Source organism: Ambystoma mexicanum, chromosome 3q (genome assembly GCF_040938575.1).
Source record: "Ambystoma mexicanum isolate Mex_15411 chromosome 3q, UKY_AmexF1_1, whole genome shotgun sequence".
NCBI lineage: Eukaryota > Metazoa > Chordata > Amphibia > Caudata > Ambystomatidae > Ambystoma > Ambystoma mexicanum.
In genome coordinates, this window is record NC_090926.1 from 682,195,539 (window position 1) to 682,216,410 (window position 20,872).

General features: G+C 43.1%; 1 protein-coding gene across 3 annotated transcripts in view; it reads left to right on the forward strand.

Annotated features, from left to right (window-relative positions):
- The window catches only part of PIK3R5 (phosphoinositide-3-kinase regulatory subunit 5), a 518,653-nt gene that overhangs the window by 439,945 nt on the left and 57,836 nt on the right, over window positions 1-20,872 (forward strand). For all 3 annotated transcript variants that reach the window (XM_069654585.1, XM_069654582.1, XM_069654583.1), the window contains exons 16-17: window positions 6,731-6,830; window positions 8,691-8,773. In XM_069654585.1, coding sequence (XP_069510686.1) covers window positions 6,731-6,830; window positions 8,691-8,773 — 183 coding nt within the window. The remainder of the gene's footprint in view (window positions 1-6,730; window positions 6,831-8,690; window positions 8,774-20,872) is intronic.

Below are 20,872 nucleotides of genomic sequence, written 5' to 3' on the forward strand. Positions count from 1 at the left end.
TTGACTCTGCCTACAAAAACAATGCAAAATTCCACTGTCAGAAAACATGGCCATGCTGAATGCACAAATGTAGGCCAGTATGCCCATGTAAGAACACTCATCACATGGGTTTGGACCAAAAGCCCAGTAAAGAAATGGCATGCTACTGTAAGAAAACATGTCTAATCCTGTTGCATCAAAGTAGGCACGTATGTTGAGGTGTGAACGCTCAAATTATGTCTTTGCCCATAATGCCAGTAAAAAATGTCATACCACTGTAAGAAAGCACATCTTAACTAACTGCTCCAATGTGGCCAATAGGCTTATGCAAGAACTTTCAATGTGTTGGCTTTGCCCATAATGCCAGTAAAAAATACCATACAACTGTAAGAAAACATGTCCATACTGGCTGCTACAACAAAAGCCAGTATGCCCATGACATAGAAACAAATTATATGTCAAAGTAAGAAAACATCTCCACTTTGGCTGCACAATTGTTAGCCAGTATGCCCACATAAACCACGTATGCTGCCTTTCAGCATTATGCCAGTTGGAAAGGTCATGCCACCATAAGAAAACATGTACATACTGGCTGCACCAAGGTAATACAGTATGCCCACATATGAACACTCATCATGGTGGCTTTTCCTATAACGCCAGTAAAAAATGCCAATGCTGCTATAAGAAATCATTCCCATACTGACTGCACCAGTGTAGACCTGTGTGCATGTAAGAACACTCATGTTGAATTTGCCATCATGCCAGTAACAAATTACATGCCAGTGTAAGAAAACATGTACATACTGTCTGCAACAATGTAGGCCAGTATAACTACATAAGAACGGTCATCATGTTGGCTTTTCCCATGATACCAGTAGGAAAGTTAATGCCATGTCACTGTAAGAAACATATACAAACTAGCTAAACGAATGTATGCTAGCATGGTCACATAAGAACAATTATGTCCACTGTGTCTGTAAGGCCAGTAAGAAACACATCTATGCCTGCTGCTCCAATTTTGACCAGTATATCCATGTCAGAACAATCATCATTTTGTCTTTGCCATAATGTTAGTAAATAATGCTCTGCCACTGGAAAAAAATATGTCTATATTGGACTAACCAATGTAGGCCAGTATGGCCAGATAATAACCCTCATGTTGGCTTTTCTCATAATGCCAGTACAAATGCCATGCCACTGTAAGGAAACATGTCCACACTGGCAGCTCCCACATATTCTTGTACTTGATCACTATCACAGTTGGAGGAGGTGCCTTGTTTTGTTACATAATCTTCCAACCACAATGGAGTCATGCACCCTCTTCCTGACTCACTGAGCACTAAGTGGTTCTCACTCAGAGTATTCTGAAAGGATGAGTGCCTTCTTCTTCGAGGGAAGCTCCCTCCCTGTGATTCAGCCTGTCCTCCACCAATTCCTGGCATTTCAGCAGCAAAGACCTCTAACTCATAATGAAATACTGTTTCCAGGCATTTAACCTTCCTCTTCTCATTCCATTTCATTGAGACTTCGGGCAGACAGTCTTTGTGTTTGTCTGGGTTTCAGTTATGCACATTGCCCTTTCCTGGGCATGGTGGGTTTGGATACAGTTGTTTAGCTTGAAGGGTACATGACATGCTTGTTGTACTTGGAAACATATAGAATTTGTCTCAGCCTTTCCGGACTTCTTGTGTTGCTTCAAAACCCACGTCCGCTGGACATAATTTTTACATCCACCTATGGGTGAATTTCCTTTCATGTGTCCTAACATGCATGGAAACAAATGGCATGTGTTGGCTACCATTATGCACTGTTGTATGATAGCCATTAAATGAAGCCAAAACGGAACTGCTCATCATTGGATCCCAGACACGACTCAACAAACTTGACCCTAGGTACCAATCTTTCACCATTGATGGCAACATCATAAAAGTTTCAAAAGAAGTCAAAACTTTGGGTGTATATCTTGACTCCCCACTCTCGCTCAAAAAACAAATAAATGCTACCATCTCATCCACAGCCTATACAAACAGACTTATCAATGCTTGTAAACCGTTTTTATCGACGGCCAGTTGCCTTACTCTAGCCAGGGCCCTGGTACTATCCAGACTGGACTATTGTAACACCCTCTTCATAGGCTCGACCAACCACAACTTGAACAGACTACAGATACTACAGAACAATGCCCTCAGATGTGCGCTTAACCTTCCTTGCAATGCACACATCTCCACAATCAGAAAGGAAGTTCACTGGTTACCTATCCGTGAGAGAATCAAACTTTGCAAACTAGTCATTACTCATAAGTGCCTCTCCCTGACAGCCCCTCAATATTTATCACATAAATTCTCCACACATAGCTCCTCCAGACCAACCAGATCACCGTACTACACCAACTCAACATCCCGAAGTTTAACCTAAAAACAGCGTGGGGATCAAGCTTCCCTGTTCTTGCAGCAAAATGCTGGAATGCCCTTCCTATGATAATCAGAGCTGATACATTGTTTTGGTCATTCAGGGCGAAGGTGAAAGAGTTGTTCCTCACACAGCAATAATGACTTGCCGACCACCCTCAACATTCCCGTGCCAGTCCTAACACTGTACTATTTACAATTACGGACCCTCTCTAACCTGGTCCTTTCTATCACTTGTGCCTCTCCATTGCCAGGGACCATCCTGTAACACGGTCCCCTATACTATTTATTTTTATTGTATTGTCCCCTGTTGTGCAACTTTCTGTAACTCTTGTTGTTCTAAAATCTTTTATGCGCCCGAGGCTTTGGCTGTGCTTTACAAATAAACAAACTAAACTAAACTAAACCATTTTCAGGATGGTGTCTGCCACAGTAGGACATTCACCGAAAATCCAACCCCCTCTACTTTTACCACTTTGATCAACACAATATTCGTTAAGGCCATTTCCTTGAAGGTGGTTTAATTTTCAAATATGACGTCTGGGAATACATATTTCATTTTGTGAGTGATGGAGCAGAACCATTAAGCCACATTGGGCCTCATTACGAGCTTGCTTGTCCGGATACAACGGTACCAGTAAGCATGCCGGTACCGTTGTTTCCAGACCGGAAAACTCTGGGTTGTGCTCATGGGTGCCTTTCATTCCTGCTGGAATTAAAGTCACCCACAAGCACAGCATGTCAGATGCATCAGCACTGTTATTAATGGTGCCGGTGCATCCGACCTGTGGGGCTCAAATGGGAATGGGGAAGAGTTATTCCTGGTGCCCAAAAATGGTCAAATACTGAGTCCGGCAAGACCGTAATGACCAGGTAAATGCCCATTTCTGGGCACCGGAATAAAATGAATACCGGCAGCAGCCGTGACTGTATTACAGGCACGTCTACCGCCAGCCTCGTAATGAGGCCCATTTTCTTAGGGAACACCTGAACATTTCATCTCAGTGGAGTTCCACATTTCTTACAAAGCAGAGTCATTTGTACATCTCCGGGTGGTGGTGATAGATAAAACATCACACGCGGACTTCATGCCTATAGAAAATCATCTGAGGCAGAAACTCACACGGTTCAAGGGACCATAATGTGAAGAAGGAGATTTATGGCTCAATCTACAATTTACCCTGGTACTCCAGATGCTGCATGTTCTCAAACAAAGGGACACAGAATATTGCTTATTATTTGCTTTGTATTAAGATTTGGGAATGCACTATGATTAGTAAACATGAGTCCATGATGAAGTAATCCTGTCCAGGTGTGGTGGCCTACAACTCCCATTACTCCTAGACTCAACAATTCTATGTCCAAAGCTTGGGACATGATTGCCCCTATGAAACTTCGTAAAAGTAAACGAGAATCTCATCTCAACTCATGGTTCACGCCTCACCTCAAAGAACTTTGTATCCAAAAACGCAAACTCCAAGCTATCTGGAGGCATACACCTTCAGCTGCGAACAAAACCTTTCTTGCCAACTTTGCAAAAAAATATAAGAAGGAAATCATCCAAACCAAAAAAGACACTTTTAATGAGAGAATTAGTAAAGCTAACTCTAATTCCAAAGAACTCTTCTCCATTCTCCGGGAAATGGAAAACCAATTGCTCCCACAGACAATGTCCCCAAGGACAAACTATGGTGCACTAGCATCCAAAATGCCCTAGCAAATAAAAATACAACTCTACAATCCAAAATTGCTAAGAAAAAAGCTTCCTTGAGCTCTACTGGAACACATACCACCCTCCTGACAGATACACCAAGTACAAATACACAAAGCAACTGCAAACCATTCAGGTTTACCAACATATCCATACTGGAAACTGAAAAGATTATATTATCCCTGAAACCATCGAACTGCCAAGGGGACAGCTGCCCAGCACAAGTTATTAAGGACGCAGCTAGAGACTTAGCACCCTTCATCTCTAAATTAATCAACGCCTCCTTTAGGTCTAGTACTGTACCCACAAACCTCTAAGAATCTTGGGTACTGCCTCTCCTCAAATAACAGACCCTTGACCCAGCCATCCCCACTAATTATAGGCCTATTACCACAGTCCCATTTCTCCTTAAAGTTATTGACAGAGTAGCCTACCTCCAGATTCAAAACTATCTGGAGTCAAACCAACTACTAGGATCACGACAATCTGGATTCAGACCACTACATGGTACTGAAACGGCCTTAATTGACCTCAAGACACAAATCGACGAGTTGAAGGATAAAGGTAAAACAGCTATGCTCCTCCTCCTTGACTTATCTGCGGCTTTTGACCTGGTGGATCATGCAGTGTCCATCTAGCGTCTGCTGCCCATTTCTCAAGTGAAGCTATAGCCTGGGTACAATCCTTCCTAGCCAACCGCATGATGAGAGTGTTCTCCACCTTATCTTCAGCGGACCCAATACAAATCATCTGTGGTGTCCAACAAGGTTCATGTGTCTCCCCCACAATGTACAACATCTTCACTAAGCCACTCTTCTACAAACTTGACAGACTGGGGGTAACTTATACTAATTACGGGGATGACACGCAGATCCTCATACCGCTATCTGGCAACTTTGTCAAAGACACAGCTATAGTAAATAAGATTTACCTCCTCATTCAGGCATGGATGGCCTCCCACGGCCTCTGCCTAAATGATGACAAAACAGAGATACTGATCCTGGGTTCCGACTCTAACCTTAAAAAACTCGGCCCTAACTATCTTGCTTTCAACATAGATGGCAATACTAGGTTTCTCCCTTGATTCCACGTTATCTCTCAAAAAACAAGTGAACACCTTGGCTTCCTCTACAGCGTACACCTGCAAATTAATTAAGACCTGCAGACCCTACCTCTCCAAAACCAATTGCATCACACTAGTCAACGCATTAGTAATGTCTAAGCTGGACTACTGTAACGCCCTTTATGCAGGCGCCAATAAAACTGTCATAAACAAAATGCAAATACTGCAAAATAATGCTCTTAGAGCAGCCTTGGACATACCTCGCAGAGCACACATTTCCAATATCAGGAAAGACCACCACTGGTTAAAAATCAGCGACAGAGTTCTTCTCAAGACGTTATCTCTCACCCATAAAGGACTGAACAATACTGCACCTCCTTACATCTCGGCTAGACTGACCAGAAAATCCTCCAGTCACCACACCAGAGCCTCTAACCATTTCCTACTAGAAACTCCTAGATTTAGGCGAACAAAAGCGGGTGGAGCAAGCTTCCCTGTTAGAGCCGCCTTAGCCTGGAATGCACTTCCTATTGCATTGAGAGCTAATCTACCCTACTCCAGATTTAGATGCAAGGTGAAAAGTTGGCTCTGGACCAATGACAATTAACAAACTGAGCCCGGGATCACTAGGCCCTGGGTCACTGCATACTACTGCCATGATACTTCTGAAATCTGGACTATGGACTATCTCGCCCTCTGTGGGTTGTGAGGTACCCTTATCTTGTGCCTTTGTATATATGTACTGTAAATATGGTAACATGACATGTATTGCATCAGCTGTTTGTATCCTCTGTATGTAACCTAAGCTTAAGTATCCTTGTACCTGCTGCGCCCGGCTACCCCTGGGTTTGGAGCGCATTATCAAATAATAAACATAAACATAGCCTAATCAATAGTAAGGGATCGTGGGAGTAATAGTCCAAAACATCTGGAGAGCCATGGGTTGCAGATCCCTTTTATCGGAGGATAGAAGATAAACTGTGTGTACAATCCCTTTGGCCAGGGCACAAGCCCTGGCATTGCCCGGTAGTAGATGTAAGTATTCCCTGAGAGTACAAACCCTTCAGTTAAGACAGCATCGCCTTTGGGAAATCAAAGATCTCCCTAGCAATCAAAGCCATTCCCCAGGGCACAGACTCTGCATGGGTTCACAGGGTTACCGTGGGCACAGGCCACTTGTGTATGGGATTTGTCTGCCATGGGTGTGCTGTTAACTGCCATGCTGTCATCTTCAACTCACATAGGATGGATGAAAGGCTGTGGAATGGTTCTGCTACCTGTGATGGTGAGACAGTGGCGCCACCTATCCCACTCAAGTGAAGCATTAACTGAGGAACGTAGTGCCAAATGTCCTGCTTCTTTAAAGTGCTAGTGTAGGCCATAAGTGCCAGATGTCCAACCTCTAGATCATGTTAGGTTGGAACATACATTTCCACATGACCTGCTCGCATGAAGTGTTAGTGTTTAATGGTGGTCCAAAGTTCCCTTGTCCACAATCCTAGTTTTCCATTTCTCGCTGCCTGTTCTACTTTGAAAGTCTGACCCCCTTTCTCTTGCCTCCCCCTGTAGACTACGATCAGTGGAAGAAACCGATGGACGAACGGAGAGAAAGTCTGCACGTCGGTTAATCTGAGCAAGGCCTGCAGGCAGTACGAAGAGATTGGTGACTGTGAGTGAGCCTTAGAGATGAGTAGGCGGAGACTGGCGAGTGTGAGTGAAGCTAAGCAAGTTGAATGAAGAGATGGGTAAATGTAGGGCGAGCAAACTGCATCAAGAGACCCGTGATTGTGAGTGCACCTTAAGGATCCTTTTTAAAGAGATGTGAGTTGAGCGAACATGGGCCTACCCTGCGAGGAAATTGATTCGGGTGAGGGATCCAGAGAAACACCAATGAGCATGCGCCAATCACAGCAGTCTGCATGAATGCATAGGTAAGTGTGTGCAGGCCTGAGCAATCTCTTCATTGGGTGCGCAACACGCGAAGCAATTACGAGAAGATGCTTGAGCATGAGTGAAACTTTGAAGTGAGTGTGAGTAAACAAACATAATGTGCATAGCATGATACTTAGGTGTGCTGGAACAACTGGAAATGTGTACAAACAGGGGCCTGCTACAGAGCCTGACCTATGCATAGCCTGAAAATGGTGTGCAGGGATAGCTGAGTGTGAGAGAACCAATGTGTACAGGAATGGACGACTATGGGTGAACGCTAGCAATGTGTATACCGAGGTAGGTGCGTGAGCTTTAACATGATATACAGAGATCATTGAATGTGAGTGGACTTTAGCAATGCACAGAGTGAGTACGCATGGACCGGAAACCCAGTGCACGAAGAGGACAGTGAGCCTGAGTAACGTGTGCTCAGACATCAGTAAATTAGAGTGCACCTGAGCAAGTGTACCCTCATCCAAGCTTCCTAAATGTATCAGCCCTCTTCTAATGCCCGCCGCCATTTTTCTCAATTCTGCGTCTGACCCCATCCTCACACTGGTATGTGATGGGCATTCTGAGTTTCTGTACCACTGATTGAAATGGCGGTAATTGATAAAACTGATTGAGATGGTCGCAAAACCCACCCATCTTCCCTTTCACCTGTGGTGCTACCTGTGATTGTGGTCCTGGCCAGCCGCTGAGATAGCGCTGAATTCCACCCAGTAGGAGGGGCCAAAGTTCCAGCCGCATTGGCTGCATAACCATGTCTACTGGACAGGTGGGCACACTGTGCTGTGTGCGCTTACTAGCTGCAGCGAATGGCTTTTGATTGCTCGGTTCATTTTGGCCCTAAGAGCCAAGCCTGCTCACCTGGCTCTGCTCTGGCTTGGCTCTGGCTTGGCTCTAACGATGAATTTGCTCGCCTGCCCACTGCTATCTGGCACTTAGGCATGCTGGAGGGTACTCTAAACCAAGGCATGGAAGATGCCACAAGTTAGAGCTCCGGGGGTCTCCAAGGCAAGTTTGCCATTTCTTGTGTTCACTTGTATTCAAATTGTTCTTGCCTAATGACGAATATTCGGCTTCAGTTGTAGTATTGCTGCCTGAGCAAGAGACCTGTGTGGCCTTCAAAGCGAGGGGACAAAAATGTGGACTTAGTTTAATAAAGGTATCCCCTCTTCAAGATTCCATGTTCTTGTTTTCTTTTGCTCTGTTTTATTTAAAAACAACAACCTGGAATAAAATCAGTAAATGGTGTTCATGAGGCTGCTGATGTTATGTAGCAAAATATCCAGTAGATGGCAGAGATCACTCATAAAACCTGTGGCTCTTTTCCGGCTGCCCAGGCGCAAAAAGGAGATCGTGAGTAGGGCATTGCGTTCACTGGGCCGGATTCCCAAAACCTTTTTTGAATCTTTGACTCCTCAGAAGCATGACGTAGCTCACCCTCCCTGCACCGTCTGCACCGTCTCAGAGTCACAGGCCTGTTCAAGTTCCTCCAAATGCCCCGCAGGCAAGTTTCTTCTCGACCAGTCAACATATAGGGATCCGACTGGACTCACATAAACCCAATGCACTTGTTCTCTTCTTATTTCAGATTCCAAGATGGAGTGCTTGAACCTGACGGTCAGCGAAGTTATCAAGAGACAAAACTCCAAGTCCAAGAAGAGTGTCCACCAGGTAACCCCCTTTAAACTAACCTCAAAATGTCGGCATTGGTAGCGCGTGCTGGCTCCTGTAGGACAATTATAATGTCACACAGTGATTGCCATAAATGTGCATTTTGTCATGTCTTTATTGTATTTTTAACAGAAATGCCATTCAACCACTGTGCTGGGTAAAATGACAACATTTACCACCTTTGCCTACAGCCGTATCACCTAGAGTCCGGAAGGGAACCGAAACGCCCCTGTTCCGAACGTCCTATATGGCATGTAATGCAGAGGGCGAGCACCTATTCATGGCATCCAATTCACCGCAAATACGTGGTCTGCTCATCTTCCTGTCACCCTAGCCTTGCTCTTTGTGCTCTGAATCAGCCATCTGGTCGCATGACAAACACACTAAATTAACTATGGAGGAAACTGCTCATGAGAAAAGTTTAATACCAGACAATTGTAAGAGAAATCGATGAACTATCTCACAAGCCCCCAGAACAAAATGTAAGAGGTTTTAATAAGTCAACCTCTAGTTCAGCCGTATTTTCCACCCACCCCAAATCAAGCACGCACCATTTTCATTCTTTGAAGTTCTTTTTATGAATCTGTGCCCCCCCCTCCCCAATTTAACAATATTGATTCCCACACCTTTCAGGACAAGAAACACACAGGGTTACACAGAAGTTCTATTTATTAACAAAACAGATACAATTCAATCAATTTTAATATAAAGTTATTATACATCTATGAACTTCCACCGTCAATGGTGAAGAATGAGGATATGATCCGAGGCACCGTCAATGGTGAAGAATGAGGATATGACCCGAGGCAGTGGGCCGATCCTGTCGGTGATGGCCACACGGCCATGTTAAGGGCTTGAGCGAAAATCTCTGTTTAGTTTAAAAAAACGAAAAAAGAATCTAGCCTTACAGTGCTTCGTGCTGCGCGGTGTGGCACCGTAGTTTCTAAGTCCATTTTCTATGTTAATGACCAACAAGGAAAGAGATTTGGGAGACTACAGTGCCGCACCGAAATGGCAGTTTCTTTTTTTTTTATTATGCACTCTTAGCACCCACGGTTGTTTGTTTGTTTGTTTATTTAATATAGCGCGCAAAACCCAGAGGTAACAGGACGCAACAGAGAACAGGAAGATAAGATTATATAAAAGCTTAGGCGCAAGGTAAGGCACAATTGAGTATAAAGCAGAGCATTACATTTCGTAGAATCTGGTGAGAGGGCATATATACATATAAATATACAGTAAGTTACATTTCGGCAGGTCAGTTGAGGAATGTACATATGTAAAGTCAGGTTGGCTAGGGTCTGTTAGTGTAAGAGGGCCCGGTTTAGTCATGGGGGTCGTTGGATCGTAACCAAGTGAGAGTGTTTCGCCTTAAGCTGTAGTAGGATTGGTCTGTTCTGATGTTGAGTGGGAGAGCATTCCAATGTTGGACTGCCATGACAGGGAAGCTATTGCCGCCCGTTTTCTTTTGTCTGAATTGGGGTACCTGTAGGCAGTAATAGTTAACCATTCTGGTGGGGCGGGTGGAAGTTCTTTTTACTATACTGATTGTCGGTTATGTATTTGTTGGCTCCTAGGTACATGGCATTACAATAGTCAAGTCTGGAAAGTATTAGGGTATTGGCGATGATGATGCAGCTAGCTTCGGAGAGGAATGCTCTACTTGCCCTGATAAGCTTGCACGGGTAGGCGGTAGAGGATGCTAGTGAGTTTACTTGTTTTTTTAGTGACAAGGCTGAGTCAAGGTAAAAACCTAGAGTTTTCACTGTTTTGGCAACTGTGATAGTGTTGCCATCTATGTTGAATGCCTTCTAGTCGGAACTGAGTTTTTTTTGGTTGGCGTTGGAGCCGAGGAGCAGGATTTCGGTTTTATCATCATTCAGGCATAGGCCGTGTGTGGCCATGAATGATGGCCATGAATGATGGCCACACATCCCTGAATGATGAGGTATATTTTGTTTACCAAGGCCGTATCTGAGTCGAAGTTGCCCAAAAGGGGTATGAGGATCTGGGTGTCATCTGCATAATTGGTAAAGATGTTGTAGAGGGTAGGGGAGACGCAGGAGCCCTGGGGTACACCGCAGGTTATTGTGATGGGGTCTGCTGAGGCTAGTGAGGAGAAGACTCTCATAGATCGATTGTCCAGAAATTATTGGATCCAGGCTATGGCCTCTTTTGAAAAGTGGGCAGCCGAGGCCAGGTGTTCGCACAGGACTGTGTGATCTACCAAGTCGAAGGCCGCCGACAGATCGAGGAGGAATAGCATGGCAGTGTTTCCTTTGTCGTTAATCTCATTGATCAGGGTTTTAAGGTCGATTAAGGCAGTCTCTGTGCCGTGCTGCGGTCTGAATCCAGATTGGTGGGCATCTAGGAGTTTGTGAGTTTTAAGATATTGCTGCATATGTAGGTATGCTACTCTGTCTATTATCTTTAACAGGAAAGGCAGTGTGGTGATGGGCCTGTAATTAGTGGGAATAGCGGGGTCTAGGATTTGCTTCTTGAGGAGAGGCAGAATCCAGGATTCTTTGAGGTTGTTTGGTATGGTGTTGGAGGTAAATGATGCGTTGATCAGTTTGGTTATAAAGGGAGCCAGGTCCCTGGCAGCATCCTTGATTATTTGGGGTGGGCAGTTGTTGCCTTTGCAGTTGGATGGTTTGAGTGAAGCGATAACTCTTTCTGTTTCTAGGATGGAGATTTTAGCGAATCTGAAAAGATTGGGGCCTGATGGGTTAGTTATTTTGGCGTGGTTGGGAGGAGATGCTTCGTTGGTGGTTAGGGAGTCTTTTTTTAGAGCGATTTTTGTTTGGAGGGTTTTGATTTTGTTGTTTAGGGTGTTTTGGACGCTGGTACACCATGGTTTGTCTTTGGTTATGTTATCTGGTGTGGGTATGGGAGATTCCAGTTCTCTTAGGATAGGAAATAGTTCCCTGGTGTTGGAGCTGGAGTTTTTGATTCTTTCATTGAATAGGTTCTTTTTTGTGAGTAAGATTTCTTTTTTGTAGTTATTTGCGTAAAGTTTAAGTTGTAGTTTGTTCTCTTCTGTGGGGGTATTGCGCCATTGAGTTTCTAGTTTCCTTTTTCGCATTCTTAGTTCTTTCAGATGGGGGTGAACCAGGCGTTCAGGTGAGCTTGTTGTTTGCTTTTTTGCATTTAGGGGGCAATGATGTCTAGTCCTTTCTTCATAGCATTGTTATAGCTTTCTAGCGGCACTCTGGATTTAGGTTGTCGGGTAGAGCATTAAGGGTTGGCAGCAGTAGTGGTAGGAGGTTGTCCAGAGTTATATATTTTTTTGCTCTAGTGGGCAATGGTGGTGCCATGATTTTTTCTTTACTGACTTCTTTATTGAGTGATAATATGAAGTCAATGAGATAGTGGTCTGTCCAGTGCTGAGGAGTGGTTTTGGTAATGGTGGTATTGCAGTTCAAGGTGGCGATCCAGTCCAAGATCCTGCCTTTATTATGGGTAGAGGAAAGCACTTTTTGGGTTAGGCCGTGTTCAGCTAGCATGTTGGCTAGAGCTGGTTTGTCATCAGGGTCGTTCAAACCAAGATTCAGGTCGCCTAGTAATAGTATTTGAGAGGTTTCTTTTGCATTGTTGGCTAGGAGGCTGGATAAGTCTGCCTCGAATGAACCAATGGAGCCAGGTGGCCTATAAATTAGGTAAATGGTTAAGGTACGAGAGCTGGAGATAGGCAATTTGGCTGTGAGGAGCTCGCAAGATTTGAGAGGTGATTGAGGCAATGGTTTTAGCTCGAGATTAGTCTTTGCTATGATGGCCAGACCGCCTCCTCTGTTGTTGGGTCTATCCATTCTAATTATTTGATAGTTTTCAGGGATGGCTATTGAGAGTGCTGGGCCTGCTGCTTCGTGCAGCCATGATTCAGTGATCGCCAGGAGGTCGAGGTTGTTGGTGCATAAGGTATCTGCTATTTCCGTGGTGTGGGCCACTAGAGATCTAGCATTGATCAAGGCTCCGGATAGAATAGTTGTGCTGGGTGTGTCCTGGATTGTTATAGGGATAGGTTTAGGTTGGGTGGAGTTATTACAGTGTGTGGTTAGGTTGGGGCATACTTTAGGGTGTCGTGAGGTAGATCTCAGGAGAGGACTAGGTATCTTGTTGTTGCAGATGGGCTCATAGATACGGGGTAACCTGGCTTGAAGCCTGATGTTTCTTTCTGTGATCAGACACGGTGCATTTTCTTCTGGGTACATGGTTGATGCAGCAATAGAAATGGTGATGTATAATAAGGGTGTGAGGAGGTACAATAGGGTGGCTGTCTGACTCTTGCTAAGGCACATTGTACAGTTTTGAAGTGGGCTGAAGGTGGAGGATAGATACCTAGAAAGGCCACTTGGTGGCTGGCAGGGGGCGCATATACTAGATATGATATTCAAGTGATAAGGCAAATCAGGACTAGTCCAACATCAAAGTAGCAGGCAAGCATATACTAGATACGACATTCAAGTGATAGGGCAAATCAGGGCTAGTCGAGCATCAACGGACAAACTAGACAGGTGTTAAGAGGTGAGGGGGGAGTGGGGAAGGGAAAGAGGAGCAGGGAAGGGAAGAAGGCGCTGAGAACTAGCACTCAGGCTGGTCCATGGTGCTAATGATCAATACACTAGTCACCTCATTTTTCTATGCTACATTCACTTGAATAGACCTTTGTAAACACACACATCACCATCTACACAATGGATTTACCCTGAGATCCCATCCATTATGGATTGGAAAATGAATGAGGACTTCAGGTGAAGCTTTCATTTTAGGAATCAAAGTTGAACCATAATAGTTTTGTCTATCTAACTATCTCTACTTCCCCTTTATTGAAAATAGATACCGCCCCCCCTTGCTCAATAGGCATGTCACTTTCAAACAGAGTTCTAGAAAACTCAACTGAAATACTGGCTACTTGACATTCCTGCATGTTAATAACTTGTAAAAAAGCAGAATGTATGTTCAACGTACATGTTTGCTAAATTTCCTTCAAAGGTGTTTCGATTGCATTCATTTGAAAAAGTGTACATATGTCATTTTCAATAGAGACAATAGAGACAACTTAAAGGCGGGAAAATGGGTACCAAATAATCACACTGTTCCTTTTGTCTTGAGTGCTTCACACTAATATCAGGATTCTGCTTGGTGATGTAACCAGGAAATTACTTCAATTACATTATTTTTCAAGGTATGCACACAGTGATATGTTCTTTTGACTCCCAAAACTCTTCATCTGTACTAGGCACCTTCACAGAGAGGGAGTGTTGGATCACCTTGTACACACCATAGGACCCATTCGATCAACTTCATAATTCCTCTTACTCAAAAGTCAATCTCACTTTCAAACAGCATTCAGGAAAACATTTGATATGCTGGCTACTTGACATTCCTGCATGTAAATAGCTTGTAAAAACTAGAATGTATGTTCAACATACATGTTTACTAAATTTCCTCCAGTGGTGTTTCTATTGCATTCATGTGAAAATGCGTACATTTCTCATTTTCAATGAAACAACTTAAAGGTTGGGAAAATGGGAAGTGAATAATCACATGTCCCTTTTGTCTTGAGTGGTTCAGTACTAATAATAGGATTCTGCTTGGTGAGGTAACCAGGAAATGACTTCAATTACATTATTTTTCTTGGAATGCACACAGTGAGAGGTCCCTTTGACTCCCAAAAGACTTCTTCTGTACTAGGCGCCTTCACAGAGAGGGAGTGTTGGATTTCCTTGTACACGCCATAGGAACTATTCTATCAAATACATAATTCCAGAAGCACATACATTTCTGAAATATTCCCTAACTTCTGATGATGTACAATCATTTATAGACAGCCCTTCCGCACTTATAACAGGGGCTGGGATTTAATCTATTTCCCTTTTGAATACAGCTCCCCTCTGAATTATTTCTCTTTGGCATTATACAGAAATAGGAGTTTCTTTTGGCTGTCTTACAGACAGGTGGGCAACCTCTTAAGGGCTAGTTCAATTCGCCCCTCTAGTAGCAGGTGGGCATCAGTCATCAAGATGGTGTCAGTTTCCCTCCACAACCTGCCATCTCTTCACTGAAGAAGGCTTGGTACTTTAACCTTAGGTAGCCCTCTCTTACTGTATACTGTTAGTAATCCAATAATAGGTCTGAATGGAAATCAATATATTCCATCTCCTTTCTGTTATAAATTCTGCTTTCTCTCCTTCTTCCTCTCCCTCAGTCAGTGAGTGACTGAATGTTCACCAGAATATATGGCTTTGAACATGTATAGAGCAAAAACCACACACCTTAAAAATGTGTATCATTTCTATAATCTAATTGGTCAATGTATCTGATTGGATATTGTACCAAAAGTGACATGACACTAAACTAACCCCTTTATAGTCATTTGGCATATGAATATGGAGGGCAGTCTGATGGGAGAAACTTTCCAACCTAGTTTCCCTCCCATTTGATGTGATTACATCTTGGAGAGTTTGACATTCGACATTTGTAACCTTCTAAAACAGCATATTCCATATATGTGATCATGTTACTAATTGGTTCATCAGATTGCTCTCACTTAGGCAAATCAAATAATGCAATTTTTATGGTGGATGAGACAATCAGCTACCTTATTATGTCTGACAGCAATTGAAGTAGTGCCGGAATATAACAAGAGCAAGGGCGAGGGATGTAGAAATGAAGGAGAATGAGAAGAACAAAACAAGCAACTTTTGTTCTAGGCCTGGCGGCATTTCAGATAGTGCTGAAGGGGGAGTGGTAGAAGAATACAAAATGAGGGGAGTGGGGGGGCTAGTAATGGCCCTAGTAATGGCAGCACAATTCATTTTGGTAAGAAATGAACCTAACTGCATAAGTTTGATGTAATATGCCGAGGAAGAAACGTGATTGTTTACCTGAGCTCTCATGTTCATGTTTTGGTTAAAATATACACCTAATGTTTTTACCTTGGATTGAGTAGCTAATTCACAGCCCACAATGACAAAGTTCTGATATTCAGGGTCAGGTTTTTGTAACCTAAATGCTGTTCGGGCAATCATAAACTCAGTCTTTTCATCATTCAGGGCTAGGCCAATCTTCACCATACAAAATTGAATCAATGAATGAGCGCTATTTATGTCTTCTAGATCCTTTTCATAAACCCCAGACAAGGGGATTAAGCACTGCGTATCATCAGCATAGTTTGGAAACTTCATCCCCTTTTCCTCTAGTAACTAAAACAATGGAAAGGTAAAGATATTATACAAGGAGAGGGGATAGGCAAGACCCCTGAAGGATGCTGAACTGGATTTTCACTGAGCGATTCTCCAGGAATGATTCAACCCATCCTGCCGCTGAGGTGGACAAAGCAGCAACCTGTTGAAGTCTCTCAATCAAAAGGGTATGATCCACCAGATCAAATGCAGCAGAGAGATCTATCAGCCTCAACAGCACAGCTTTCCCATTATCAACAGATTGTAAAATGTTGCATTTCCGGTCCAGTAGAGCCGTTTCTGTCCCATGGGTGTGCCTGAAGCCCGATTGCCTCTTGCTCAAGATATTATTACTGGACATATGTTCCAGGACTTGTAAGTAAGCCACTCATTCTAATATTTTGAGAGCAGGAATGGCACATTTGTGATAGGCCAATAATTGGATGGGGTAAGGGGTCCTATCCCAGTTTTCTTCAACAATGTAGTGATCCAAGCATTGTTATGCAATCAGGAACCTGGCTCTTAGCAAAAGACCAATGTAAAAAATGTTGTTAAAGATGATAGTAGGGATGGTAAACAGGCCTTGACTACCATTGTGGGACAAACATTGCCTTTACAATTGGTTGGCATAAACTGAACGATGATGTTTTTCATCTCAGCCTCCGAAACCCGGTTAAACTTAAAAGATGTTTGTGAGGCCTCCAATCGGACAGATGTAGGAGTTTCCGAAGCCCCCTCAGTAACACCTGGGGTATTAATGTCAATCAGGCTTCATTTAACCCTAATATTTTCTTTGATCTTAAATAACTTATTAAACATAGCGTCTTGGATATCAGAACACCATGCTTTATCCTTTGTGATTTTAATAACCATACTGGGGCATGGGTTCTCCATCTCCTTCAAGATTTTGAAAGGTTTTTGCTTGTTAGACTCAGCATTCACAATCCTGGTGTTGTAATCATGTTTTTTTGTTCTGATAATAGCCAATATATAATACTTTGCTGCTTTGGTGTAAGCATTCCTATCTGCCATCAGTCCTGTCCTTTCTCATGTTTTAAAACATTGCCTCATGATAGATGTGAGCCATGTCCATGGCAGATTCAAGGGAGAAAGGATGGCTTCCAATGCTTCAATGGTAAGATTACGCATATTTCTAGATGTTGTCATAATTTGATTGGGTTTGGTCGTACCCACTCGACTCTATAACAACAGATCAAAGATGATAACATTGTGATCTGACCAGGGACACAGTGCCACAATAGGTTCACTGATCTGCGTATTGATCGTCTCAACCCATTCCAAGATGTTCCCCTTTGTATGAATCGCCTCATGAATGTGTTGACTGAAGCCCAATTCTTCGAGAAATGAATCGACCAAAGAAGCGATTCGGTCTGAGCTATCAGCCAACTAGAGGTTAAAGTCCAACAGCAAAATGAAAGTAGAGGTTGCTTTCAATAAGGGAAGCAGAAGATCAATACGTTTATCTGTGAACTCTAGAATGGGCAATGGTGGCCTATATAACAATACTAAGTTGACTGTGATGTTAGGGGCAGTTAGGACCGTAATATAGATGGTCTTGCAGCTGGTGCCTGAATTTCCACCTCCCGTGCCTTTAAATCAGATCTTCAAATAAATGCAGCCCCCATTAGCACTCTTTGCATACATTTCTTCAGTATAGATCCCTTTACAAAGTAGAATATAAGTTGTTACAGATCAGAATTTAGATTATACATAGAAAGGGGGGAAAAGGGTCTTCTGCTCATCTATGCAGGAGCACCTTAGAGGGGGCCATGGAGTATAAAGACATGTAGGGAGACATCAACCACAAAATTCCAGGAAACTGCCTCATATCTCATTAAATACATGGAATCCACATATTGTTGAACTGACAGATGAGGAGGCATGATCTTTACAGGAAAATGCCAGGGAAAGTGTAAAAGTCACTCAAAGGTGCTTGCATCTCACGTTATTTTTCGGGGTCCCAGCTGGTGTGGTTTTCCCTGATTGCCTTCCAGGGCCTGAATTCTTTCTTTGGTCACTAGACTTTCATTGTATGTTGAGATGGGACATTCCCTACAGACCACCAGATCACGCATTGCCCCTTAGATCCTGCTATTATAAGTACTTTGCCGGACAACTATGCCATTCTGGCCAATCAAATGAAACTCGGAAAAGGTGGTGAGGTGCCTCTAAACTTCCAAAAATGTATGAAGCTTTCTCCACTTAGCTATCTGGGGCTTCTGGGCTGTGAATCATTAATTGATTCATTTAAAATTCTACCCCCTAGGATTTTGCAAATCGTCATTGTTTACTGTGCTCCTACGTGTGGTTCTCATTTCCTTCAGTACATTTAAGAGATTGTGTTTCCACTATGAAACCTACTTCTTATCTGCTTATCATAGGATATTTGAATCTTGATTTTAATGGCATCAAGGAAACCTTGCCTTCTGGTCTTTACAATACACTCTTGGAGCTAGGGGTCCTTTTTTTGCAAACACCTCCTACTCCCAATCGAGAATGAACTCTCGATTGAGTGATATCCTGTAATATTAGCTCGGACAGCTGTTTGGTTCTTTCTATTGATTTGTAAGACCAGGCTGCTTTCCTTTCTGTACCTACATCTCAATTAAATCCCCCAGCAAATGTTGAGCCTTCGCCATTAGACACAAACGTACAGCCAACTCTCTTGGTCCTGCAGTTCATAATTTCATAGTACTCTTGATCATGATTCTACAGTCAATGATATGGTGGCAATTGATCACTCGGATCCCAGAAACTGTTCATTCAGCTGCCCCTTTAAAGGCTCAAATAATAAAAGGTAGAGATTTAGGGAAGAAATGGCAAATGCATAAACTCTCTATCTCAGATATGGCTCCAAACGCAATGAACTCAGGCGGAGGAGATCCCCAGTATTCCTAATAAAAAACGTTCAACGTAGCTAGATCTCTCTACAAATCTGCCATAGTTGATGTATTGTTTCACTCTAATGACACTGCATGCCACTCTTCAAAGGAGCTTTGAAAAATAAAAATGTACTTGAAAAATACAGGTACTTCTGCTTCTTCTTTACCTTGTCACCATCCTTCGTTGTCTGATAAAATCGAAGCATTCTTTAAAGACAAAATTGTGATAGTCATAGATTGGATTAAGCCATGCTTTCCCTCGATACGTGAAAATAACACTCTCTATGCATCTATAATACCTTCTGAGTTTCAGACAGGCTCACCTACAACAAGGGGTCAAGTCCGAAAAATGTAATTGGGGGGACTCATCAACCAACGCAATGGGATGTGACGTCATCAGAAATTAGCATATCAAGGTGAAATATGCACATTTCATTAAATTGGTTTTTCATAACCACCCAAATTCCACAGGACGAATGGCATTTGCCTTTCATAAAATCAACAGAAACACAAAACCAAGAGAGGATAATTTCCTCTAATAGTGTTTTTGAAAACGTTAAAATAAGTGCATGTTTTAAACTCCAAGAACCAATACAAATGTTTTCCCTGGGACTTGCAGTACCGAAATGCGACATTTCACCTTTAGTTGTTTGTTGTTTTTCATCAGGTTATGTAGTGCAGTGGTGAAGTGTCCAGCCTGCAAACCTGACAACTGTGGTTTGATCCTCGAGGACATCTTTAAATTCATAAATTCAAAAGAGTCATTCAATGTTTCTCATTTTAGCTGGGGGGACTGAGTCCACCCTCTGAATAAAGTGGGCGGACACAGTCCCCCTGTGTGTACCCTCGTCTTGAGCCCTGCCTGCAACAACTAAATTCCCATTGTTTCGCTTCCAATCAGTTAAAGCCTCTAATTGCTCAATTTACCCATATCCTGCCCAGATTATTAAGGACTGTGTGGGGCTCCCTTAGTCACTTCATTTCATCTTCCTTTAAGAAAGGTGTGGTCCCTGATATGCTTAATCAGTCTTGGGTGACACCAATCTGGAAAAAGGATTATTTGGATCCCAATGACAGTGCCACTTACCAGCTCATTACAAATTCCCCATTCCTTCTTAAATCATTATGTTGATCCGCTTTCCTTTAATTTCAGGATCACTTAAGAGACGTATCAACTTCTGGGTGATTGCCAATCTGGCTTTCACCCAGGTGGAGGCATGGAACTGGCTCTCCTAGACATTAAGGACTCTCTCTTGCAAATGATGGCCCGGGGTCAGGTAGGCTTACTAATGCTGCCAGATCTCTCTGCAGAATTTGACACTATTGATCAGACCCTGTTATGTCAGTGCTCCGGAGAAGTGGCAATGGCCTTGGAATCCTCTGTGGAATGGCTCTCCTCCTTTCTGAGGAATGGTAGCTCACGAGTAAAAGTGGGACCATACACATCCACACTGAACTAGCTGAACTTGGATTTGTACTGCTCCTATTCTCGTCACCATTTATGTGAAACCTCTTCACAACCCCCTGGTAAAATTTGGTGCGGTCTTTCAGAACTCTGCTGATGACACTCAGAGCATTTATTCTTCTCTTGATTGCGACTCTCATTATTGGGCTCACTAAATACAACATATTTTCAAATGCGTGCAACGCTGGATGGCCAAAAACTGGCTTGGATTAAATAAAGTAAAACTCAGTGGTAGATATGTACTGAAAAAAGTATCAGGACTGTGGTCTCGACAGGGGAGAGGGTAGGCGGAAGCATAGTGCAACATGTGGCACGGTGTCACGGCTGGGGCATTTCAATAGTCTAAGTGACTAAAGTGCCAAGGACGAGTATGCTCGTCCTTTTTCCATAGACTTGCATAATAGCATGGCGCTTAAGGAGTTAACTAAGGCTCCTGTTACAACTTTACATTTGCACAAGGACATGAATGACATGAATGGACAAATCCTCTGTATAGAATGGCAAATATAGTTGTAAAAAGTAGAGGAATGATAAACAGAAAAAAATA